This window comes from Loxodonta africana, chromosome 12 (genome assembly GCF_030014295.1).
Source record: "Loxodonta africana isolate mLoxAfr1 chromosome 12, mLoxAfr1.hap2, whole genome shotgun sequence".
NCBI classification, from domain to species: domain Eukaryota; kingdom Metazoa; phylum Chordata; class Mammalia; order Proboscidea; family Elephantidae; genus Loxodonta; species Loxodonta africana.
In genome coordinates, this window is record NC_087353.1 from 75,604,996 (window position 1) to 75,631,248 (window position 26,253).

The window sequence follows — 26,253 nt, forward strand, 5'->3', positions numbered from 1 at the left end:
TAGGCCTTAAATGATTATAAGTAAAATACAGATTTATGTACCCGGCTTCAGGCATATTCTGTAAAGTGCTGCTGAAAAGGCCAACCATTTTATAAAACCTGCCTTTAGGCAGTGAAAACCAATCCCTTGATAAGCTTCTGATTTTTTTCTCCTTGAAGCTGTTTGTTGGTTGGCTTGGTATGGGAGGTGTAGAAAGCAAAAGGCCTGGTCCCTGAATCAGTGTTGTCTGGTTATGGAATCTCTTGTGATCCCTTGCTAAGTCCTGTGATATACACGCCACATGTGTTGCCATCCAGTCAGTTCCAACTCACAGTGACTTTATATATAGGACAGGGTAGAGCTGCCCCATAGAGTTTCCAAGGCTATAATCTTTATGGAAACAGACTGCCACATCTTTCTTACTCGGGGTGGCTTGTGGGTTTGAACCGCCAACCTTTCAGTTAGCAGCTGACCGCTTAACCACTTCACCACTAGGGTATAAATGATGAAGAAGGAAAGAGGAAAATCCATCAGTAGAGGCTAAGGGAGGCAGTCAAGCAGCCTAGGTTCAAACTATGCCTGTGCTGCCTTGGGCCACTTGACCCCTCTGTGCCTCATTTTTACCAGCTGTGAAATGGGGCTAATAATAGAACCCTCCTCTAAGGGCTGTTATGGTGGTACCTATGATGATGCTCTGTAGTATGTGGCCCATAGCCTGGCACGTGGTAGGCATCAGGCAGATGGTGGTAGCCAGCATCGTTATGGTCAGTCTCCACAGGCCTCACTGAAGCAGAAGGGGGCTTGAGCTGAACTTGAAGGCAAGCAGAGGGCAGTAAAGGAAGGCCACCAAGGGCAGGGACCTGTACAAACGGAGTCAGGTCCCAGGCATGGTAAGGACACCAGCATTACTGGAGGAGAGTGAGAAGTTAGGCTGGCTGGGAGCAGACTAGGGGTTACGCTGGACCAGCATGCAGAGGTTGAACATAATGTTGTGGTGAGCAGGAGCTTTTGAAGGCTTTTTGTCGGGAAGGATTTGAAAAAAGTGGTGCTTGAAGGAGATCAAATTAGCCAAAGCGTACCAGATGGATTGGAGAGAGGAGAGCTGGCTGGTAGCCATGGAAATCCAAAAGATGAACTGTGTAAGAGAGAAATCCATAATCAGAAAAGATTATTAACAAGAATATATACATGGGAAATAATTTGGAAAATATAGATACAAAGGAGAAAAACAGCCACCAAAAATCTTGTCGTGCACAACTGGTCCATGTTAGCATTTTGGTACATTTCCTTTCTAATCTTCCTCTCTCTCTAATTTTTTTTTTAGATGAGAATTTGTTTTTGTATAATTGTTATGGTGCCTGTCGCTCACTTAACATCATAACAAATACTTCTACATGTTGTTAAGAATGTTTTGTGACCATCAGTCATTACAAGATGTGTTTCCCCTCTGACCCACTGCCATCAAGTCGATTCCGACTCATAGCAACCCTATAGGATAGAGTAGAACTGCCCCATAAAGTTTCCAGGGCGCACCTGGCAGATTTGAACTGCCGACCTCTTGATTAGCAGCTGTAGCACTTAACCACTACATCACCAGGGTTTCCAAGAGGAGTTTAGAAGGCAGAATGAGTTGATTATGAAGAATGAAGGAGGAAGATGAATCAAAGGTGTCCCTCAGCCTTTGAGCCTTTAACACAGTTAGCCCTTTTTGAGCTCACTCCGTGTTAGTTGCTATCTTAGTCATCTAGTGCTGTTGTAACAGAAATACCACAAGTGGATGGCTTTAACAAAGAGAAATTTATTTCCTCACAGTCTAGTAGGCTGCAAATCCAAATTCAGGGCATCAGCTCCAGGGGAAGTCTTCCTCTCTCTGTAGGCTCTGGAGGAAGGTCCTTCTTGTCAATTTTCCCCTGGACTAGGAGCTTCTCTGCACAGGAACCCTGGGTCCAAAGGATAAGCTCTGCTCCCAGTGCTTCTTTCTTGGTGGTATGTGGTCCCCAACTCTCTGCTTGCTTCTCTTTCCTTTTATCTCTTGTAAGATAGAAGGTGGTACAGGCCACACCCCAGGGAAACTCCCTTTACATTGGATCAGGGATGTGGCCTGAGCAAGGGTGTTATACCCCACCCTAATCCTCTTTAACCACAGGCAGAGATTATGATTTATAACACATGGGAAAATCACAGAATGGAGGACAACCACACATGGCCCAACCAAGTTGACACATATTTTGGGGGGACACAATTCAATCCATTACAGTTGATTTACTTGGATTATCTTAATTCAGTCTCACGACTTCCCTAGCCTGCTGTTGCCGCTGAGTCGGCTCCGACTCATGGCCACTTTACGTATAACAGAATGAAGGATTGCTTGGTCATGTGCCATCTTCACGGTCATTGGTATGCTCAAGTCCAATGTTGCAGCCACTGTGTCTGAATCTGAAAGTTCAAATTTGCCAGGTGCTCCCTGGAAACTCTATGGGGCAGTTCTACTGTGTATTTTGAGTATCTTCCAACCTAGGGAGCTCATCTTCCAGGACTGTATCAGATAATACTCTGTTGTGAGTTTTCACTGGCTACCTTTCAGAAGTAGATCACCAGACAGACCTTTCTTCCTAGTCTGAATCTGAAAGTTCTACAAAAACCTGTCCACCATGAGTGACCCCACTGGTATTTGAAATACAGGTAGCACTTTCCCAGCATCATAGCAACATGCAAGCCACCACCGTACAACAGACTGACAGGTGGTGGTCCCTAGGCGAAGGGCCACTATTATCCCCATTTACAGATGAAGAACCTAGGGCTTAGAGAAGGTTACCAGTTGACTTGCTTCAGGTCACCCAGCTAGAAAGAGTCAAAGCCATGTAGCCATTTTATTGGTAACTCTGGAACCAACAGATTTGTTCTCTCAACCCCTTCCTGAAACTCTTTTCTTTCTAGATATCTCCTGATTAACGACTATGCTTAAGGTGGGACGCAAAGACCTTAACGAGTTGACTCATGGGACCGTTACTCCAGTGCTCATACTATAAATTGCATTTTAAACCTTCGAAAATAGGATTAAGCTAATAATGCAAATCCAAGAATTAGCCTTGGTCGTTGTTAAGCACCCCTTAAACATACAGTTCTATTATTTCCATTCTTTCCGATTAGGAAAAAACCCCCAATGAAAGAGAAATAATATGAAAAATTAGAATTTTCTACTCTCTTTATGCTGGGGCATAGAATTCCTTTTTATTCACATTGAAATAATTGATTTCTTTGAGACTTGTGCATATTAACTCTGGATGGGGTGGGGAGCAGGGCATTAGCTCTTAAGATTGGTGTATCGTTTTGCCAGCCCTTTTCATTTCTCCTTCATCTAGAAAAATGTGAAGGAAAACAGTATTTTCTTTGTATCTCTCTTTATTTCCTTCTGAAGCAATGTTTGTAGACACTGATGGGAAAGTTATTTAGAGAAAGCAGAAGTACAAATCTGGGCATAGTCTAGACTTCATGTGAGTTCATTTTGGTTGAGGAACCAGGAATATGTTGGCCTGACTTCTTTCTTTTCCTGTATTTTTGAAGTAGGTAAATAACCCTAATCTGGAGATAACCTTACAAACCCATCGGTGTTTATAAAATAATGGTGTTTACAGAATTCCACATGTGATGAGATGTCACAGAATTAGCCGCAAAGACATACCAAATATAATACAAACTAGTGTACAAACTGGTGAAATTGTCTGGTTAATTGTATTTGTATCAGTGTTAGAGTCCTGGTTTTGATAATTAACTGGGTTTTGTTGTATGTAAGATGTCACCAGTGGTGGAAGCTGGGTGATAGGTACTTGAGTGCCTCTCTGTACTGTTCTTGCAATTTCTTGTGAGTCTATAATTAGTTCAAAATAAAAAGTTCCTTTAAAAATCCATTAATATAATGAATTTCACCTGTAAGTACTGTGCTCCTTTAAAAAAAATCACCTGTATGAGACCAAACAGTCAACAATTACTTTAAAACAAAGATGAGAATGTAAAGGGACAGGGAAACTAGATTAGTAGAAACAAAACAACCAGAATGGAAATAACGAGAATGTTCACACATTGTGAAGAATGCAGTCAATGTCACTGAACAGCTTGTGTAGAAATTGTTGAATGGAAACCTGAACTGCTGTGTAAACCTTCACAGAAAACACAGTAAAATATCTTTAAAAAATCTATCAGTATACATGCCATGGGATATTATACAGCCATTAAGAAAAATAAAGTTCTGATACTTGGTACGGCATGGATGAACTTTGAAAACACTGTGCTGAATGAAGTCAGTCAGACACAAAAGGACAGATGTATGATCCCGTTTATATGAAATATCTAGATGAGGCAAATGCATAGAAAAAAAAGTAGAGACAAACATTTATTAGTGGTTACCGGGGGCTGGGGGATGGGGAGGTGAAGAGTTATTGCTGAAGAGGTACTGAGTTCCTGTTTGGGGTGATGAAAAGCTTTTGGAAATAGGTAGCAGTGATAGTAGCACATGATAAATGTAATGTTACTCAATTGTACACTTAAAAATGGTGAAAATGGCAAACTTTTTGTTAGATATATTTTACCAACCCCCCCCCCAAAAAAAAACATCTTACAGCAGATTTTTTTATTCTAAAATACACCAATTAGGGCCCCTTTGAAAAATAATACTATATTTATTGTATGGATTTCTCAATCATTATAGGACTGAGGTAGATTTGTGTGTGCTCATTTGGGAGAAGGAAGGTCCATGCTAGATTTTGGAATTAAAAAAAAAAATGCAAGTCGTAGCCTAGTATGTTTAAGATCATCCTGTTTTTCTTAAAAAAAAAAAAAAGATTTCTGAAATTAAAAAAAAAATCACATATTTAAGCGGCATAGACAAAGGTCTAGAAAAATAAACACCAAAATGTTGACAGTGGTGGTCCCTTGAAAGTGGGAGTTGGGAAGGAGATTATTCACGTTTTCTTGATACATGACAGCGTTGTTTGAACTTTTGTCCATAAGCATTTTTATTTTTATAGTTATAAAAACTGGCATGGTGGCATCGCCACTAGGGGGAGGAGAGAGAATTCTATGAGTCCCATGAGGTGGAGGTCAGACATAACCTCCTGTCTCCAGACTTTTTTCCAATTCTGACTCCAGCCATTCCTCACATGGCACTCTCTACTTCTCTGCTGGGTTCAACAGGTTGTTTCAGTGCCCACACAGAACTCACAGACAATACCCAATTATGGGGTTTATTAGGGAAGTACCCGGTTGCATCTCAGGGTCAGGATCAACAGGCTACAACTCAGGATTGGGATCAGGAAGCATGTAGGCAAAGTCTGCCTTCTTCAGTGCAGGACAGCACTCTCAGCTCCTTTCGGCCATGTAGGGCACCTTTTGGCCCCCCTTGAGGACATGCTTCTCCTCAGCCTTCTCAAGGCAGGCCTCCTTTCTGGCCCTCACCCCTGCCCTGGCCTGGTCTGTGTGCTACTTGGGCAAGTCTTACAGATCTCTTTGGCTCCACCAGTAAGTGCCCAGAGGCACCCTACTCTGCCAGGAAGGCTCCTGCCCGAAGCCTCTCAGCTCTCTCACTCCATGGGTTGGCACATCCACTGTAACCACCTTGTTCTGCAGCCCAGGAAGCCCACTGTGTTGTCTCATGCCAGCCTCCTTGTTCTGCTGCTGCTGCTTCTCTGCTGCTGCTTCTCACTGCCTTGTGCCATCTCCAGTGTTACAGCTCTGTTTCTGTCTCCTGGGTCTAGGAGATTCTCAGTGCAGGGACCCCAGGTCCAAAGGACGTGTTCCACTCCTGGCTCTTCTTTCTTGATGGCAGTGAGGTTCCCCTCTGCTCTGGGGTTGGGTCTCTTTTAAGCCTAGTGGGATGACAAAACTGGCCAATTGCCTTGTTAGGGTTGCAAACACTTTATTTGCATGGTCTCGCCTCCACAAGGGTGCCATGCACCTTATTTGCTTTATTATCAATTCTGTCCAGTCCCCTTGGTGGGCCACAAGTACCTTATTTGCATAGACGCACTCAATCATTTTATAGGAGTCACAAGACCATGGCGAGAAAGGCCATATAAAAGTGATCCATTGCAGTGCAGTAATCTTCATAGAACAATTTAATATTACATAAACAAGTGAAGTGTAGGGGCAACAACGATACCAAAAGCCTAAAGCAAAGATTAGCACACTAAATAAATACCTGCTTTGTGAATCTTCAGGTTCTGATGAGCATCCGAAAAGTTAGTGTGCTGAGCCATGAGTTTTTCAGTGGCTTATCTCAGCCAAAAGGCTTGTTTCGATCTCAGTCTGGTTTGAGCTGTTGTTCGTCTTGTTCTTGTCAAAGATAATCAATCCTCTTCTCAGGAAGAAAAAAATTAATAACCTCTAACAGACTTGCCTGGGATACATAACACTTTGGCTCTCCGGACAGTTCTCGGTATTCCTGCATGAGGACAGAGCCTTTTTTTCATAAGTTATGTTCTTGGATACATTTTTAATGCATTCATCTTTCATGAAAAAGAGAATATTTTAAGGCATTTCTTTTGTCTTAACGGCCAGAATGTTTAGGTCATATATTGGCATTTGCTCTAGTTCATCTTTTGGTGGGCCAAGATTCCTCATTTATTCCTCTGTGTGTGTGTATGTGCACGCGTGCGCGCACGCATGTGTGAGAGAGAGAATGAGAATGAGCTCCACGAGGGCATGGGTTTTGTCTGTTTTCTTTACCGCCATATCCCCAGTGCCTAGAACTGTGTCTAGTACACTGAAGTTGCTCCATAGTAGTCACTGAAAGAACGTTTACTGTATGTGATGGGGCTATCAGTGTGATAACTACATAGAATTTTTCTTCCCCCACCTTTCCCAGAAACCACTTTGGTATTGGTCTTCAAGAATGGCTTTAAGTAGCCCATGAGTGAGCTAAGGAAGTCATTTGCTACATCGTCAATGTTTTCATCAGTTGGGATACTTTGGGCTGCGAGGAACAAACCCCTGACTGGCCTGGCTGACAAAAATGATGCATTATATCCTCTCTCATGACAAGTGCAGGCTCCAGGGTCAGGCAGGTTCTGTCCAACCCTGCTAGGAGCAGGTGGCTGTAGCCATTCGTACCCAGACATGGCAGCATCCAGAGACAGACAGACGGTAGTCTTCAGTTCCTTGAGTCCTTGTTTAAAGAACAAGGAAACCTTTCCTTGAGACACTGGGATGATTTCCTATCCCATCTCAATAGCAAGAAATGGATCATGTGCTTCAACCCACGATTGGGCAGGGGAATGAGACCACTGTCGAGCCTGATTCATGGGCTGAGACAGAAACTGAATAAAATCGGGGTTCTTGGGGTGAGGGTGCTGACAGTACACTCCACAATCAACTGTTGCCTAGTTATTGAGGCAACGCCTTAGGATACAGAGGGGCACAGCTGGAAAGGGTGAACCTGTCTTAAACCCATTGCCATTGATCACAGCGACCCTGTAGGACAGAGTAGGAAACCCTGGTGGTGTAGTGGTTAAGTGCTACGGCTGCTAACCAAAGGATCGGCAGTTCGAATCCACCAGGTGCTCCTTGGAATCTCTATGGGGCAGTTCTACTCTGTCCTATAGGGTTGCTATGAGTTGGAATCGACTCGACGGCACTGGGTTTAGGACAGAGTAGAACTGCCCCATAGGGTTTCCAGGGAGCAGCTCGTAGATTCAAACTGCTGACCTTTTGGTTAACAGACGAGCTCTTAACCACTGTGCCACCAGGGCTCCTTAAAGCCTTTTTTATTTTCTGACTTCAGTTTCAGACCTAGATACAAATCTTGGTCTCTCCACTTACTAGGAGGTGACTTAACCTATCTGAGCTTTGACTTTCTCATCCGTAAAATGGGAATAATGTTAACACAGGCCCCTCAAAGTTCTCATGAGGACTGAGGAAGGAATTGGAAGCACTCAAGCTAGTGCATGGTGAGCGCTCATGTGGAGGCTGCTATTCTTAGCTGTTTTTCTTTGGGATGACCTTGTCTGTATCACTCCACACATCCTCACCATTGATTTTGTTTTAAATAGGGGCTCTTTTAAAGCTATGTAATCGTCTTATGATAGCCCTAATGCCACTAATGGTATTCCAGTGAGTGAAACACTTAACTTCCTTTTCGGGAGAAAAATGCTTCAAAACGTGTAGAGAAGAAAGGTGGTAAAGACCACTGCCTTTGATGCCAAACTGCCTGCGTTCAAGTCTGGTCTGCCTGTTCCTAGCTGTGTGACCACCCCAGGGCTGGGTTTCTCATCCTTGAAATGGGGTAATAGAGAGCCTGCCCCATGGGTGGTTGTGAGCAGGGGCAGATTAACCAGTAAGCACGTTACACACCAGCTTAGCATAATCAAGGTACACAAGGGCTTAATTGTGCTTACTTGTCTGGAGTGCACATGTGAAAACCAGATGAAATTGTGTACTCCAGACGAGTAAGTAAGTACAATTAAGCCCGTGTGTACTTTGCTGATTGGGTAATCCATCCCTTGTAGGACGTAACATCATGAATGCAAAGCTGTTATCACGTGACAGGTGAGCACTAAGCACTGGCTCAGTGTTTGCTGCTTGTATTGTGGAGGGGACCACAGGCACTTCATGAAACCGGGAAGGGTGTGGGGGAGTGGGGTCTAAAGCGATTTCCATTTTCGCTGGTGCCCTAGGGCATGGGAGGCACCCACCTCATCATTCTGTAGTAACCCTGCATCTAAGATGCCACCATGTTTATTCTTGAGTGAAGCCAGGTGACTCGCTGGAGGTCTCCCCACCAGTATTAGGTGAGCCTATATTTGAGCCCAGGTGTGCCTGCTGCCAGGGCCCAAGGCCATTCCGTTGTACCACATGCCACATCTGTTTACCTTTTTTCTGACCACCCTCTGTGTCCCTACCAGGCACCGAGAACTGTGCAGAGGGTATGTGGCCACATTTATTTTAGAGTATTACTTTGGGAATCTCTTAGTGAGGAATGTTGCTTTAGGTTTTCCAACCTGCTAATTTTTTTTTTTTTTTTTAATTTATTAGGCTCTGCTAACCGAGATGATGGAGAGATGTAAGAAACTAGGAAACAAGTAAGTATTTTAAAATTTGTAAGCATGAGTTTAGAAATAGGGTTGACTGCTCTTTAGAGCTTGGCATGTTTTCATGGGCAAGAGAGTTGACAAAGGGCCAGGATAGCATGGTGATTAAGAGTGCTGGAGTCTGATTGCCTGGGTTCAGATCTTGGCTCCACCCTTTCTTAGCTATGTGACCTTCAGCCACTTACTTAACCACTCTTTCCCTCAGTCTTCTCATTTGTAAAACGGGGATAACAGTCTTTCTTTCCCCATGGGGCTACTATAAGGGGTGGAGCCAGAATGAACTCAATCTTCCTGCCTCCAGGACATACGAGGTTTCCTCTCTGCCCTCCTTTCAGTGGTAGATGTGTAAGCGTTGTTGAACGGGTTTTGTTCACCACTGTCCTTGGTGCCTGGCACAGTGCTTTTCCTAGAAAATGTGAGCATATGTCTGCAGCTTGAGTCAGTATTGTTACTTAATGTTTAGTTTTATTGGTGTACTGGGCCTGCTTTTTTTATGTTTAAATGGATTTAATTGTTTGCTTGTTTACCTGTCCACCCATCCATCCATCCAGGTAATATAACATTTATTGAATCCCAGATATGTACAAAACTCTGTGTTAGTCTCTAGAGGTTGCCTTTTTACTCCAGTTCTTTTTCTCAAAAAAAAAAAAGAAAAAAAAAAATTTTTTTTTTTAATCATTAAAGAGCTGTCAGTTATCCTTCCTGACAGTATATATCCTAAAATTAAAGCAGCTTTCATCGACAAGAAGCACTCTTGACTTGGTGGTATGTGTCTTTCAGCGCCCTGCTGTTGAATTCTGTGATGTCAGCATTCCGGGCCGAGTTCATTGCCACAAGGTCTATGGATTTTATTGGCATGATTAAAGAGTGCGATGAGTCTGGTTTCCCCAAGGTAGGCCCTTGACTTAATGCTCAGCGGGAGAACAAATAGGCAGTGTTTATCCGATAGCTCTCAAGGGAGGGAGTCCAGTGTTGGAGGCAGCTTGGGCTAATAGGAAAACAACCGAAGGCTCTGTTTCTGCAGAACGGGACAGAAAATGAGTTAGAGATTGGGATTGTTAGACACCATGTAATTGGTGTGAGTCAGGCTCCCGTGAGTCCTAGATCTATCAAATTAGCTCACAATGAAGTATTTAGGCAGCACTTCAGTCTCACATCTTTAAAAACATACCTTCAGTGAGTGTGTATGAAAAGCTTTGCCCAGTGGAATGCTATGGGCACAGATGACAGGATCACATGGAGCTGACTTATTTTCAGTTTCTCGGTCTAACTCATGTAGGTCTGAGGTGGAACTTCAGAAAGAGGTCATTGGAAGATTAATCCTGAGACAAACTAAATTTCAAAATTTTTTCTTTGCTGTTAAGCCTCAGGTTACTATGATTTACAATCTCTCGTAACACAATGGTTTCACATTTTTCTTAGCATCTCCTTTTTCGATCATTGGGATTAAACTTGGCCTTGGCTGATCCACCTGAGAGCGACCAACTTCAGATTCTGAATGAAGCTTGGAAAGTTATCACTAAATTGAAGAATCCACAGGTGGGTGACCTTTTAGACTTACATCGATGGCTGCTTTTTGTCCCAAGTTATGCAGTATACTCTTCTTTATAAAAAAAATTATCTTTTCACAAATTATATTTCTGTTTTTTAAAAGAAATCCATAGTACCCCCCACCCCACCATCCACCCACCCAACTATTGCCCTGAGGTAATCTTTAAACCTTAAAGGAAACTATTTCCTGAAGTCATCTTTAAATTAAGCAAATAGTTTAGCTTAGTTAGTAAAGAATGTTTGCCTTGAGCATTTTGCTCTTTTAAAGAATTTTCTATATGTGATCAAATTGACAAAGGCAACTGAAAAGGTTGGATGAGAAGCTTTGAGGAGCGGTGAGTTTATGTTAATGATAGTGAAATAATTTGGAAAGGGGTAGTGAGAATGGTTGTCTAACTTGAAGAATGTAATCAATGTCACTGAATTGTACATGTAGAAATTGTTGAATTGGTATAGATTTTGCTGTGTATTAATTTTTATTAAAAATTAAAAAATAAAAAAACCCAGTTATTTTAGTTTTTTAACATGTAGATTGATGGGAGCCCTGCTGGCACAGTGGTTAAGAGCTCAGCTGCTAACCAAAAGATCAGCAGTTCGAATCCATCAGCAGCTCCTTTGAAACCCTGTGAGGCAGTTCTCCTCTGTCGTATAGGGTTGATATGAGTCAGAATTGACTGGATGACAACTGATTTGTTTTTTTTTTTTTTTTGGTTTAAATTTTGCAGAGAGCATTCAAAATGCAATAGCCTGTAGTATTTGGATTTGAAAATGTCTGTTTTGAAAGTATACCCACTCCTCACTTATCGACCTGGTTAGGTTCCAAAGACCACATTTTTATGCAAAAATTGGCATTATGCAAAAATGGAAGATTTTTTGTTGTTTTCAGCACATTCGTCTGATTTTTTTTATTTAGAAAATATGATCGTAGAAATAACAGCTAAGATTTACTGATGTACTCATCTCTGTGACAAGTCCAGTCATGGATTATTCCTCTGGGAAGAAGGAGGCTTGGAGGAGACACAGCGGATAAAGCTGGGCTATGTGACTGGAGGGCCCATGGCTTAACCACTTCACCTTCCTCCTGTGCTGGGTCAGAGCTTCCTTCTTGGAGCTGCCTCCAGGGCTCCACTCCTGTCCCTGCAAGTCCTGCCTTCAGGATCCAGGAGCTTGCTCTGCCCCCTGGGCCTGGCAAGACACCGAGGCTCAGGGCTTCCTGCAGGGGCACTGGGAGCCTGGCTGAGCACCTGGCCCCAATAAGGCAGAGGCTTCAGGCCCAGTTCGGCTTACTTGGCATGTTAGTAAACTCGCACGCGTTTCTTCCAAACAGCCACTCTGTTGCCTCTTTCTTTCCTCCCTGCCCATGCCACAGCAGTTTTGAGCTGCAGGGCCTCAGGCTACGTAGGCGCTGGGAACCCAGAGCAGGAGCCCGCTGGCTCAGTCCTGCTGCACGTCTGCCCGGAGGGTGTGGCCACGAGGAGGCCTGCCTGTGCAGCAGCTAGACGTGGTACCGCCTCTGATAGGAGGGAGTGGAGGACATAGGGCAGCATGACCCACCTTCCTGGAGAAGTCCCAGAGATCATCTTTGAGGAAGGAGATGCTGCATAGCTTTTGTCACCATGCCTGTTCCAGTAATATGGTTTCCTGTCCCCTTACCCCGTTTTATCTTTGCTTTAGAGTAATTGTTGACCATTTGGTCTCATACAGATGAGTTTTTAAAGGTGGGTAGTACTCACAGGTAATATTCTTTATTTTATGAGCTAACCTGTCATTTAGCTAAAAGGTGACCTTAGGGTAGTTTCAGCTCAAGGTTTAAAGAGTCTGTTGGGAAAATAGTCTTGGGGAGTCCTCTTGTCTCAATCGATCAGTAAGTCTGGACTTTTTAAGCAACTTTTTTTTTAGTAACTCATTTCTCACTGTTAAATTTATCAGTGGGCCAGAATTTCCTATAAAGAACCACTCTTGAAGTTTCTCTCTTGTCTATTCTTTCCAGTATCAGAGCCTTTGAGGGGACTTTGTGAACCATGTTGTCTTTATCGTAAAGCAGCTTTTCCTTGTTCCTTGTAGGACTACATTAATTGTGCCGAAGTGTGGGTAGAATACACCTGCAAGCATTTCACGGTATGTGGCTGTGGTATTGTTTTTGAAAGAGTTGTATTTTCTTTTTTATGTTTATAATAATGGGTCTCCTTTAGACATTTAACAATGGTGATTATTATAATTTATAAAAATTACCTCCTTAATAGTATAGTGTGCTGAAGCACTGATATGTGTACTCTAACAAAAGTGTTCCACGCTTACATATAAATTTGGGAAATACTGTGTTATATGATGTTAAATAGTTTCTTTTCTCCATAGGACACCTCAGATGCTTATATGCTCATATTGTTACTTTCCAGGGGAGTCTCATGAGCAGCATTTCCCAAACGTATTTGCATTGCATGCAATTTTTTTCGCTAAGCAAACAGGCACTTTTCCTAGGTATGCAATAGAACCCCAGTTTGAGAAATACTGGGCCTGTCAGAGAGCAAGGACTTTAGAAGCAGATAGAACAAGGTTCAAATCCTGTTGCCAGAGTTACTTATTTTAGTGAACTTTTAAAAATTGAAGTATAACGCATAACAGAAAAGTGCACATATCGTTAAGTGTACTGCTTAATGAATTTTCACAACACACACCTGTGTAGTCACTGTCCAGATCAGCAAATAGGAAATAATAAGCCCCCCAGAAACCCCCTTCACTTCCTCTCCCAGTCATGACCCCAGCCTTTGGTAAGTCGAAGGTAACCCCCATCCTGGTCTAACACCAGAAATGGGTTTCACCTCTTTTTGAATATTGTGTAAATGGAAGAATATTGTATGTTGAGCTCGTTGATTTTATTTTGTCCATACTTTTTTTCACTTTTTATTATGGAAAATTTCAAAAATAAGATCTCCCCTGTACCCATCACCCAGGAGTTATCGGCTTATGGCCAATCTTGTCTCTTTATATCTCTACCACTTCCCCTACCCTGTATTATTTTGAAGCAAATCCTAGACATCACAGCATTTTATCTGTATTTTAGCACATATGTCTGAAATGTAAGGATTCTACTTTTTGAAACATTCCAATATTGTTACGCCAACTAAAAAAATATTTGTATCATTAAATACCCAGTCGATGTTCAAATTTCCCCAATTATGTCTCTCTCTTGTTCTCCTTTTTTAAATTTATCTTTTCAAATCAAGTATAAGATAAGGTCCATCCATTGCACTTGATATGCGTAAGTGTTTCTTAAATCTACGTTTTCTCTCAGTTTTTTTTCTTTATAATTTTTTTGTTGAAGAGTTGGGATCATTTGTCCTATAGTTTCCCAGTCTGTGTTTTGCTGATTGCATCTCCATGAGGGAGTTTAACTTGTGCCTCTGTTTCCACTATTTCTGATAAATTGGCAGTTTGTTACAGAGACATACTCAGCTTCAGGTTTGATTGTTTGGCAGTGCTTTGACACAGCACAGTGGGGGTGTGGTGCTTCTCCTGGGAGGCTGATGGTCTCTGCCTGTCTCTGTTTATGATGTCAACAGACACTGAAGCTGTTGTCTGGATCTTATAACTTATCGGGAGGTTGCAAAATGGTGATATTCTAAGTTTATCATCTTCTTTATTTATTAGCTGGAATACTTGTATAAAGAGAAACTCCCATTGTTGACTCTTCAGTTACTCTGAGGTACAGTTTGTACAGGAAAGGCAGGAGATGAGTGAGTGTAACTGTGTTTCCAATAAAACTTCTTTTGTGGGCACTGAAATTTGAATCACGTAATTTTTGCTGTCACAAAATGGGATTCTTCTTTGACTTTTCCTTCAACCATTAAAAAACATGAAAACTGTTTTTAGCACATGGCTGTACAAGACAGGCAATAGGCTGCATTTGGGCCATAGTTCACCTACCCCGAACACAGATGACAAAAGTGAAGTGAGCAGTTGGCTCAGGTGGCTTGAAGGAGCCGGAGTCTGTACTGTTATCGCACAGCCTTGCTGTCTCTCTGCACAGCTGCTGAAGGAGGGCCTGGGATGGACAGGCAGGAAGCAGCATGACCAGTTTTATCGCACTTAGGGAAAGCAGGGAGCCCTGGTGGTACAGTGGTTAAGAACTCGGCTGCTAACCTGGAGTTTGGCAGTTCGAAGCCATCAGCTGCTCCTTGGAAACCGTATGGGGCAGTTCTGCTCTGTCCTTGTAGAGTCACTATGAGTTGGAATCAACTCGACGGCAGGGGGTTTAGGGAAAGCAGGAGTCCCTGTGTAGTGCTTGACTACTAGACAAAGGGTCAGTGGTTCGAACTCATCCAGAAGTACCTTGGAAGACGGGCCTAGCTCTCTGCTTCTGAAAGGTCACAGCCTTAAAAATTTCACGGAGCAGTTCTATCCTGCACACGTGGGTTGCCATGAGTTGGAATTGACTTGATGGCAGCTGACAACGATAGGGAAAGCATGAACAGTGTAAAAAGCTCAAGAACCTTTGAAAACAGTGTCTTAGTCGTAATTTGGTGCAGATGTAGCCATGTTTAGGACTGTGATATTCTAGACCAGTGATGTGAGTAGGAGTTCTCCCCTTATATTATCTGGAACTGTTTCCTGAAAGTTGCATGATATATTTTGAACATGTTAGTCCTTTCCCTTGTTAAATAGTTGGCAACTGCAGTTCAGTGTTTAATAGAGGCTTGATTTTTTTCCCCGTGTAGAAACGAGAGGTGAATACCGTTTTAGCTGATGTCATCAAGCACATGACTCCAGATCGTGCATTTGAAGATTCCTACCCACAGGTAACAGACTCTGATTTCTCATTTCGGCACTGTGAGGAAGTTTATCCTGTTGAATTAATTAGGCATGTTGCAAGGGTAGGCCAGAAAGTCAGATAATCTGGGATTTGAATCTTAGCTCTGCCATATCCAAGTTGTGTTGTGCCTTTTGATCCATGACTTAACTTTGCTGTGCCTCGGATTTCTCACCTCCACAACAGCGAGAGTAATAGTCCGACCCTCAGAGTTGTTTTGAGGGTTAAGTGAGATGTGATATGGGAAGTTGTCTGGCACATGGTAAGTGCTGAATAAAGGTCATTGTCATTGTCACCAGTAAGTAAGGTACCTACATTTTTTTTTTTTTTTAGTTAAACTAACTTTTTATTTGAAAATAAATTCAAGCTTACAGGAGAGTTGAAAGAATAGTACAAATAGTACAAATTACATATACCCTTCACCCAGATTTACCAGTTATTAACATATTGCCATATTTGCTTCATTGTTATCATTCTGTATGGTGCGCATATGCACACTATGTAAAATTTTTTTTGTGTATCATTTGAAAATAAGTTGCATATATCATCCTACTTAGCTCTAAATACCTCAGTGAGTATTTCTTAAGAATAAGAACATTTCTCCTACATAACCGTAGTTCAGCTATCAACTTCAGGGAGTTTGACATCGATACACTACTGTTGTGTCTTCCACTGTCATATTCCAGTTTTGTCAGTTGACTTAATCGCGTCCTTTAGAACAGTTTTTTCCTGCTACAGTACAGAATCTCATATTGTAAAGCAACTTTTGACCTAATAAAGATTTTATTTTTTATTTAGTAACGAACATCACATTCTGAGATTGATTTTGAACTTCACCTCGTATGAATAAGACAATTAGTTACATATTCTTTAAATAACTTTATGATTTTTACATTTTGCTAATTTCAGGATTTCTCACCATTTGCTAATTAAAATGCTTCATCATCACCGTTGATTGAGTAGCCACTGACTCCCTGACATCCACTGGGTGGGAAGAGGAAAGTACACGGTCATGGCTGGGGCTTGGGGCAGAGCGGGCTCTCAGTAAATATTGTTGAAGGAATGAAGAGTGTCGTGGAGATGGGTTGTACCGTTGTGATTGTGAAGCCCTCAGGCACATATGAAAGCTGATGTGCATGACAGTTTTGATTGGGGAATATTTAGTAAGATCTTAACTTCTAGAGACCCAATTAATTGAAACCTTGAATAATGTAAAAGATTTTAAAGCAGTCCACTCCTGAGAGAAGAATTATAGGAAGAAAAAGTAATTCTGTAATATTCAAAAGCAACTTTTAAAGGAGGCCTGGGGCCAGCCTGCACTCAGGGCAGTTGCCCGTATCAGTGCCCTAAGTGAGGGCCATGTTAGAAAATAAAACAGCCTGGACCTGTGGAGAAAGGCATACTCCAGGGCTGGAACAGGGTGGGTACACGATGAGCCTAGAATATCTTTTGTGCTAGAAGAGAAATACTCAAAAAACTGTTGGGGGCATGTGAAAGAGCCCCGGAACAGCTCGAAGGGGCTCCCCTAGGCTCCCAGCGGGACAGTTTGAGCATCGCAATCAATAAGGACAGTAATGGATTATAACCCATTGATAAAATAAGAAACCATGAGTCCATTCTGGTGGTAAATAGGTAGATGAGGGAAAAGGTGGAGGGTGGTGACTTTTCCTTATGCTGACTGAGAAGGGTGGAAAAAATGGTGGAGTTGAAAAATCACCGTTGTGTAGCCGTCACATATAAAGACCAGGTCAAGCAAGAATCCTCAATGAATGCAAAGTCTAGGGGGAAAATTTGAGGAGGGACAAGATGTTTATATATCTCACAGGGTCTTCCCACAGATCAAGTATTAACTGCAGGAAGAAAAATAGAGAGTAATCGGACAATCCCTTGACCAAAGTACTTGTCAGTAAGTTTTTTCTTCTTGACAGCACCCGGGGCAGGAGTTTATATTTTATTTAGGAAATCCCCCCTCCTTGGTTCTCCTCGTCCAGGGTCTTATTATCCTAATTTTTATCTCAGGGTGAAGGATAGTGGACATCAGTATCTGAACATCTGAGCAGACTTCACAGACTGTGCCACTGCCCCTGGACAATGCCATTATGGCCTTTGAGCTTCTGGCAAACCTGGTCTAGTGCTTCTGCACTGAAGCAGTCAAGTAGCACAGGGCCACATTGGACTAGAATAGGGGTTGGCAAACCATGGCCTGTGGGCTGTATCCAACCCCACACATGTTTTTGTAAATAAAGTTTTATCAGAACACAGCCATGCTCATTTGTTTATATATTGTCAATGGCTGATTTTGCGCTAAAGAGCAGAGCTGAGTAGTTGTGACAGCCTGTATGGTCCTTTACAGAAGAAGTTTGTTGACCCCTAGAAGAAGAAGAAGAAGAAGAATAACAATAATAACAATAATAATAATAGCTGACATTAACAGAGAGCTTCTTAAGGGCTGGTCTCTGCTGTAAGCACTTCATACGCACCATCTACTGTATTTTTATGCAGATAATGCGCGCGTTGTAAGTTTTTCGCCCACCCCTCCTTGCACTATTTTGGTAAGTGCTCTATGCCACGTGTTATATGTGTGGGTGCATTATTTTTGTGAGCACGTTATTTGCAAAAAAAAATGCAGTCATCCTCACGAGGACCTAATGAGTTGGGTACTTCTTTGATCTCCATTTTACAGATGAAGAACTGAGATTGAGGATAAGAAGTTGTTCCCCTAAAACTAGATGAAGATGGCCATCCTCGGACTGAGATAAAACCTAACCGTAATTCTCTGTCCCTTGAGCAGTCCAGGCTTACCTTGTTATAACTAACTACAAATTATGAAAAAAAAAAAAATCCTTTAAAAAAAAATCCAGGTTTTATTAAATAAGATACATTTTTCATTTTGTTTTTCAGCTGCAGTCAATAATTAAGAAAGTTATTGCCCACTTCCATGATTTCTCAGTTCTTTTCTCAGTGGTAAGTCACCCTTCTTAATTAATTGTCTTTGGAAATTTACCTCTAGGTCGGAGGTGCCAAATTTTCTCAGTTCCTGGAGCCCTCATTGTCTCAGTCATTTTTCATGACACTCCTAGGCCAGAAGACTTAATAATTACTTTTATAAATCAGTTAGGTCTGAAACAATTAATATTTATGTCCCAACAACTTAAGCAGCTATTTAAAAAAATTACACACACAAATTGAAAGAAAAACATTTTCATTTCATTGAAAGGAGTTCTTGGGGGCTTAGCGTTTAAAGTGCTCAGCTGCTAAGTGGGAGGTTGGCAGTTTGAACCCACCAGCCACTCCATGGGAGAAAGATGTGGTGGTCTGCTTCTGTAAAGATTACGGCCTTGGAAACCCTATGGGGCAGTTCTACTTGGTGCTATAGGGTTGCTATGAGTCGGAATGGACTCGACAGCAACAGTTTTTGTTTTATTTTTTAATAGGATGTCTCCACCTGTTGTGCATTGCCCAGCTTCTCAAACCTCGGTATTAAATAGCCCACCCCCACCCTCATTTCCTCTTCACATCGATTTTCACATGGTACTTGCTTTTTATCATGGAATCTAATGTTGAAATTATAAACCACCTCGAGCTACTAGTTGTCTCAGTGTCTGACAGAGTTGAGATTCACTGTGCTTCCCTCAGAAACTTAGAATATCGTATGGCACCCCTGTGAGTTTGCTGCTGCTGCGTCCTGGGGAAGCCAAACCAAAAACCAAACCCACTGCTGTCGAGTCAATTCCAACTCATGGCGACCCTATAGGACAAGGTAGAACTGCCCCACAGGGTTTCCAAGGAGCTGCCTGTGGATTTGAACTGCTGACCTTTTGGTTAGCAGCTGAGCTCTTAACCCCTGAGCCACCAGGGCTCTGAGAATATTCTCTGTATGGTAACATTCTGTGCCCTTCCCTTAGCTTCCATCTTGCCTGGTACCATTCCTCCTCTGGTTTCCTTTCATGCACAGTCACAGGCCTGTAGGTTGTTTTAATAATAATAGTTTAAAAAAAATCCCCGTTCAGGTCTCTTGCTGCTTTCAGATGAGCCTACATCTAACCACCTCAAAGAGATGAGCACCACGTTTGCTTTCTTGACCTCCAAAGGAAAGGTGTTCCACAAATCCCTTCCATCAGCTTGTGTAAATTGCATTTAGAGTGCTTTTTATGTTTAGGAAAAATTCCTGCCATTTCTGGACATGTTCCAAAAAGAGAGCGTGCGGGTGGAAGTGTGCAAATGCATCATGGAAGCCTTTATCAAGTAAGTGTGACCCGTGTCCCTGGAAGCCGTGGTTAATGACGCCCTTGTGAGGTCAGTTGAGAAATCAATTTATATACAGACCAAAGTTTATTAGTGGTTATCAGGGGCGTCAGGAGGAAGCGGAAAGGGCGCTCATTGCTTAGGGGACACTGAGCTTCTTTCAAGGATGATGGAAAATTTGGAAACAGATCATGGTGATCGTTGAACAAATTATAAATAAAATGTCACTGAATTATACATGTGAAGAACGTTGAAAAGGCAAATGTTTGTTACATATATATTTACCACAAAAAAGGTGAAATGGAAAAAGGTGGAATCAGCTTTAATAATATATTTTATTTAACTTGGTGTATTCAAAATATTAGTACTTTAAGGTATAATAAAATATTAATCAAAGGGGTAATGGAGGAGAATTTTACATAACTAATGAATGACATCAATTCTTAGACTTAGGAGTCCAACAGATTCCAACTGAGATAAATAAAAAGAAATCTTCTCTTATGGAAAAAAAAAATATTAATGAGGGAAAAAAAGAATTTATGTACTTTTGTAGGCCTAGTGATAGGTACATATTTCCTATCTGAAATAAGATGGGAAGGAAAACCACATTAAAAGCAGCAGTTGTGATACAAGTTTATAATTAGTGCTTAAAAAGACAGAGTTACAATTATCATGAGTCTGACCAATACCTACATTTTATTCTGATGTGCTTTTGGAAGGAGCAATCTTTTGATGAACAACTTAAAAGGCAACATTTTAAAAGATAAAAATAAAACCATGCTTATCAAGATACCACAGCTAGAAAGGTTTCTATTTTCAGTGTTTTGGAGATACAGCTGATTAATTTGAGAGCAGGTGTCTTAGTTCGTTTAATTTTATTGACCAAATCTGTGTTTCCTGAAACTGCTACTGCTGTTGGTACATGAAATAATTTTAGCTGGTATATGGAGGTTTTTTTTTTTAAGTTACGTATTTATCTTAAAGTATATTAGAAAATATATAACAAACCTATTTAATCTGTGACTTCATGTATATTGTTATTTAGGACAAAGTTAAGTAAAAAAAGTCACTTAAAATATTAAGTATGGTGTAGGTATGGTTAAAAAAAAGGTAAGATGGAACTCAACTACAGTTTGGAAAATTGAGCTGATGAATAAGATGTTTTAAGCTTTCTTTGTGTTACGCTGATAGAAGATTAATTCTTTGTGCTTGGAACATACATGCCTGCTTGCATAAAGATGTATTATAAGAGTTTGTCCTTTTATATGATTTGAAAAATCAAATGAATACACTTGCCAGGCACTTGACACGGTTATGGACAGGTTGTGAACAGCTTCAGAAGTTACAGGAAACATAGTAAGACAGCAGGTTTGCCCTTTGCCTGGTTTAGGAAATACAGCTGTTTTACCATAATTTTGCAAATAGGAGAAGCTATCCTGTAGATATAGGAGCTCTGGTGGTGCAGGGGTTAAGCACTCAGTGCTAACCCAGAGGTCGGCAGTTCAAACCCACGAGCCACTCCATGGGAGAAGGATGTGGCAGTCTGCTTCCATAAGGATTACAGCCCTGGAAACCCTATGAGCCAGTTCTGCTCTATCCTGTAGGGTCGTAATGAGTTGGAATGGACTCAACGGTACTTGGTATGCTATGGATAGAAGAGCAAACTTTTATTTAAAGAAGAACAAGAGAAAACCAGAATATTGCCCATGACTAGTGAACTGGACTGTGTTAAATGGCAGCCTGATCGTTTTCTGCTTCTCAGATACAAACAGTAGATGAGAACTAAATCCATGCTTTCATTGCTTTCAATGGACGTAGCTTTACCATTATCTTTAAATGTTTCTTAGGCATCAGCACGAGCCCACCAAGGACCCCGTCATTCTGAACGCCCTATTGCACGTGTGTAAGACCATGCACGACTCCGTGAAGTAAGCCACGCTCAAAGCAGAACCATAGCAAGGGTTGGGCCTTAATGCCACATCATATTCCATTAGGGAATTACTGCTTTAAACTGCCAGTGTGAATAATGTGACTTTATTAAGATTTTTGCTAAGGAGGACATTCTAGTTCAGGAGAGGAGGGAGGCCGAGGGTAGCCTTCTTGAGAAAATGAGATGACAGATGTTTTTATACAGAGATTTCTGCTGGGAGAAAAAGACTGGGTTCATCCAAGTGAACTCAAACTCCCTGTCTCCCAGAGGCTTCTGTGAGCAGCAGATAGTTTAATAATGAGCTCACTTATCCACTAACACGATTCTTTAATTTTATCTCATTATTAGCCAGTTATTTGAAATTCTAATGAAATTGCCTGCATTCCTTACTTGAAGGATGTTATTTGCTCAGTGTACTTGGGCCCCAGATCTACCCACAGGCCTCACCTGGGGTCAGAAGCTGAATCGCCTCTCCTTCGCTTCCCAGTTCTTTTCTGCACTGCCATCTGAGTGTGCTTAAGGCAATTCTCGCTTATTTGTGGATGAAATTTTAGTCCCCAAGGAAGGTTTAAACACAACAGATTGATTTACTGGAAAATCTTACAAGAATTGAGAAAATTATTTTGGAATATAACAGATGTCAACAAGATTAATAGTTATTTCTTTTTTTGTTGTTAAGTTTTAGCATCATTTATTTCCATGACTCTTTGTGCTTTCAAATTGATGGGTAGTTACAAAAATTGAAATATCAAGACTTTTTGCAATAAAGAGAACTGGTAGACGTTAGTTGGGCAAAAATAGAAATATACAAAGAACACTCAGGAAGGTGCTCGTACTGTAGGGTATTAGCCTGACTGCTGTTCCAGAGACAAGTAACAGTGGCTTAAATAAAACAGGTTTATTTCTCTCTTGTGTAAATGTGTGGGTAGGTCCCGAGTTCAGAGGTGACTCTGCTTCAGAACATGATCCTGGGACCCAGGTTCCCTCTCTCTTGTTGCTCTGCCATCCCTCTGGGGTATTGTGCTTGTCTGCATGTGGAAGCTGACTTCTCTCAACCATGTCCGCATTCCCGCCTGTGAGCACTGGAGGATAGCAGCTTTCTTTTAAGGGCAAGACTTGGAAGGCATGCATATCACCAACATTCATATCCCATTGGCCAGAACTGTCATAGGGCCATTCCTAGCTATAAAGGCGACTGGGAAACATATTCTCAAAGGATGAAGGAGACATTGTACAGTAGGGGGTGGTTTGCAATCTTTGCCAACCCTTACTTCCCCCCTTGGAACAAACTAACAAGTAAAAACCTTGATTCCTGTTTTTTTGGGAGCTCTTAAAATTTTTAAATAAAATTTGGAGAACAATTTTATAGGCCTTTACTTATACAATCAAAACTATAAGGACCTGACATTTTCTTATATTTATGTTGAATTGTCTATTTAATAGAATCATATGGCATTCTACAATTCATTTTGAAATAACATCTTAAAAGTAAGATGGAATGATGGATGGAGAGAGTGAAATAGTTATAAAGCAGATATTGTAAAATGTTAATGATAGAACCTTAGTGTTGCGTATGTGTTGTTCTTTGGAAAATTCTTTCAACTTTACCATATGTTAGAAATTTTTTATAATAAAATACTGAACAAAATTTCTGTGAAATAGAAAATTTGAATTTAGAACTCGCTGCCCAGAGTTCAAAGAAGAGAAAGTAGGCTTCTCTTTTCTTGGTTACTAGGTCTTGAGAATGGAATCTTTGATGTATTTGAGGGAAATGGGAAACACATTTAAATTATCTTCAAAAGAAAAATGTACAGGATGTTGGAGTTTTACACCTAGAAGATACAAAATGTCCTTACCTGTTAAATTGCTTTCCTTTTAATTTTTTTTTTTCTTTAGAAGCTCATGTATTACCTCGATGTTAATTATGTACAATTATTGATTTCAGTGCACTCACTCTTGAGGATGAGAAAAGAATGCTGGCATATTTGATTAATGGATTTGTAAAAATGGTAAGTATTGAGGAAGAAGTTTTAGGGCACTTGGAAATGTGATGTAATTGTTTATCCTCATCCTGGTGAGAGCAGTTGACATTATGTTCCCTGGTGCTTTTCATTTTTATTGAGATAAGATGAAATTAGGAAACATCATACATTAGCCAGGACTCTCCTGGGGGCAAAGAGAGCCAAGACAAACTGGCTTAAGAAAAAACTAAAGGGGTAGGAGGGGGGCATATTGGCTCATATGACCAAAAAGTCCAGGAATGGAGCTCTCTGGAGGAACAGCTCCAGTGATATCATCAGGACCTTCATCTGTCTCCAGCTTTGGCTTGCTTCCTATGCTCCTCATGAGAGCTCTGCGTTTCCTTCCCACCAGCTCTGAAGACCAGCATGAGGCACTCAAGCAGAAGTCTGAGGATTAAGCTCTTTGGATTAATTTGGATCATCGGGCAGGGGATTGGTCAGACCGGGGAGACATATGCACCTGGTCTACCTGAATCCCATGGACCCAGAGTAGGGAGAAGGGGTTCCCTGAAGCAGCTGACCTGCTGCTACCAAATAATGGTGAAAGGATGCTGGATGGACAACACCAGTTGTCCACTCCCCCATCCGTTTAATTATCTGTTGCTGCGTAACAAGCCACCCCAAAACTTAGTGGCTTGAAGTAACAGTGATTTATTAATTCTTACAAATCTATAGGTTGGCTGGGTGACTATGCGCTCCATGTGGTGTTGACTGGTGGGGAGCAAGATTGGGGCTGGAGGATCCTAGATGGCTTTGCTTACGTATCTGGGGCCTGGTGCTGGCTGTTGGCTGAGGTGTCCTCAGATGTGGCCAATTTGTTTCTATGCAGCCTTTCATCATTCACTAGCTTCACCTCAGCTCTTTTACGTGGTGCTGGTTTCTACCAGGGCAGAAATGGGAGCTGCAAGGCTTTTTTAGGCTGAGGCTCAGAATCCACCCAGTGGCTGTGCTGCATTCTGCTGGTCAGAGCCAGTCAGGGCTAGCCCCAGAGGAGGACAGAGGAAGTAGATGCCACCTCTTGATGGGGAAGAGTGGCCAAAAGACATGCAAAAGGATAAGGGGAGTGGGAGAGATTATCGCAGCCGCCTTTGGATACAGTTCACCGCACCATCCTAAACCCGGAACAATCTTTGCCTTAATTCGTGGTGTGCAAAGCTGAAATTCCAATTTTAATGGGAATGTCGGGACCAAAGCTGACCGAAATGAAAATGCCTAGATCACTTTGAAAATAACCTTGGAAATGTGACTTTTTCAATCATTAGGGCCGATTATAACTGCCCTCCTGACTCCGTGGGGAAAATATCCACTTTGATAAACATTCAGGGTTAGCCTTTCAGTGCTAACACTCCCATGTTAGGAAATACACCTAGATTTTACCAGGTGACTCTCCTGTGTCCTTGATTTATATACTGACCACGTGGTATTTATGCTTTTCGTGGCTTTGTCTGAAAGTCAGCAAGTTACAATGGAAAAGAATATGAGGAAATAAGATGTGAAACCTGATAGCTGTAATGGAAACAGTAATGTTAAACCTCTCTGGACAAAAATGACTGATATACCCATAACGTTTGTCTTACTCACCAGCTGTTCATAAATTTGAAGAAATAGGAGAAGAGGGGAATTTTAATGGTAGAGAAACATCAGTTCGTGGCTCTGGCAGCCCACCAGTGAGCTGCTGAGGTCGGAATCCCCGTCAGGGTGCAGAAAGGTGTGACTTTTATTAGGGAAACCCCTCTGACAAATGGCTCCTAGTAACCAAATTTACGCTCTGTGAAAAGGCCACAGCTGGCAGGCAACATTCCATTATTTCCTTCCCAGTGGTTTTCTCATAGGATGGAAAATCCTCTTTAAGTTTTGAGACTGTTTTAAACCCTTTGGCCTTTTTATGTTCTAGTTCAGTGCTCACGTCAACAAGATGAAATAGTAATATTTTGGTCATATGCTGCGTACAGTAATGTAAAGCCTTTCTAGATAGAGGCTATTCCAGTGTGTGTTGGCTTTAAATTTGGGTTCTCTTTAAATTTCCACTCATTCAGATCTGTAAGATTTTTGGGATGTTGTCATCACAGCACTCGCCCAAAGAAGAATCTTCTCGGTTTGTGTGCTCATCCAAACCTGCCTAGAAATAACATTGTCTGTCCTTCTCAACATCTTTCTCCTTGGTTCTAGGTTTCCTTTGGCCGTGATTTTGAACAGCAGCTGAGTTTCTACGTTGAGGCCAGGTCGATGTTTTGCAATCTGGAACCTGTTCTTGTGCAGTTGATTCATGTAAGGATTTTCATTCATTTCTTTCAACAAATATGCCAGGCATTGATCTTAATCTGGGATTCATTTGATCCTGTACTGCTGCTCACTAGGGCACAAAAGGTAGTTTCTCAAAGGTTGATAATTTCTACAACCTTGCTTAAATCTTTGGATGGTTTTTATCAGCTTCTTTTTTGCTGAAATTTGCATATTCTTATTTCCGAATACTCACAGCAAACACTTAAGTGACTTAAACACCGATAAATATAGAAATACTAACCTAGAGTCTCTTGTTGCCTCAACCAGAGGTTCCCAAACTGTCTCGGATTGGTGTTTCTCTCATTGACTTTTCACAGTGCCCTCCAGGCCAATATAAATGATAGTTCTGTCTGTTAA

At 41.5% G+C, this 26,253-nt stretch overlaps 1 protein-coding gene across 2 annotated transcripts in view; it reads left to right on the forward strand.

The window, feature by feature from the left end:
* The window catches only part of VPS35L (VPS35 endosomal protein sorting factor like), a 130,721-nt gene that overhangs the window by 58,967 nt on the left and 45,501 nt on the right, over window positions 1-26,253 (forward strand). For both annotated transcript variants that reach the window (XM_010598422.3, XM_064295647.1), the window contains 10 exons: window positions 9,004-9,050; window positions 9,840-9,951; window positions 10,482-10,598; window positions 12,675-12,728; window positions 15,326-15,406; window positions 18,319-18,381; window positions 19,577-19,662; window positions 21,510-21,590; window positions 23,538-23,601; window positions 25,783-25,881. In XM_010598422.3, the coding sequence (XP_010596724.2) occupies window positions 9,004-9,050; window positions 9,840-9,951; window positions 10,482-10,598; window positions 12,675-12,728; window positions 15,326-15,406; window positions 18,319-18,381; window positions 19,577-19,662; window positions 21,510-21,590; window positions 23,538-23,601; window positions 25,783-25,881 (804 nt within the window). The remainder of the gene's footprint in view (window positions 1-9,003; window positions 9,051-9,839; window positions 9,952-10,481; window positions 10,599-12,674; window positions 12,729-15,325; window positions 15,407-18,318; window positions 18,382-19,576; window positions 19,663-21,509; window positions 21,591-23,537; window positions 23,602-25,782; window positions 25,882-26,253) is intronic.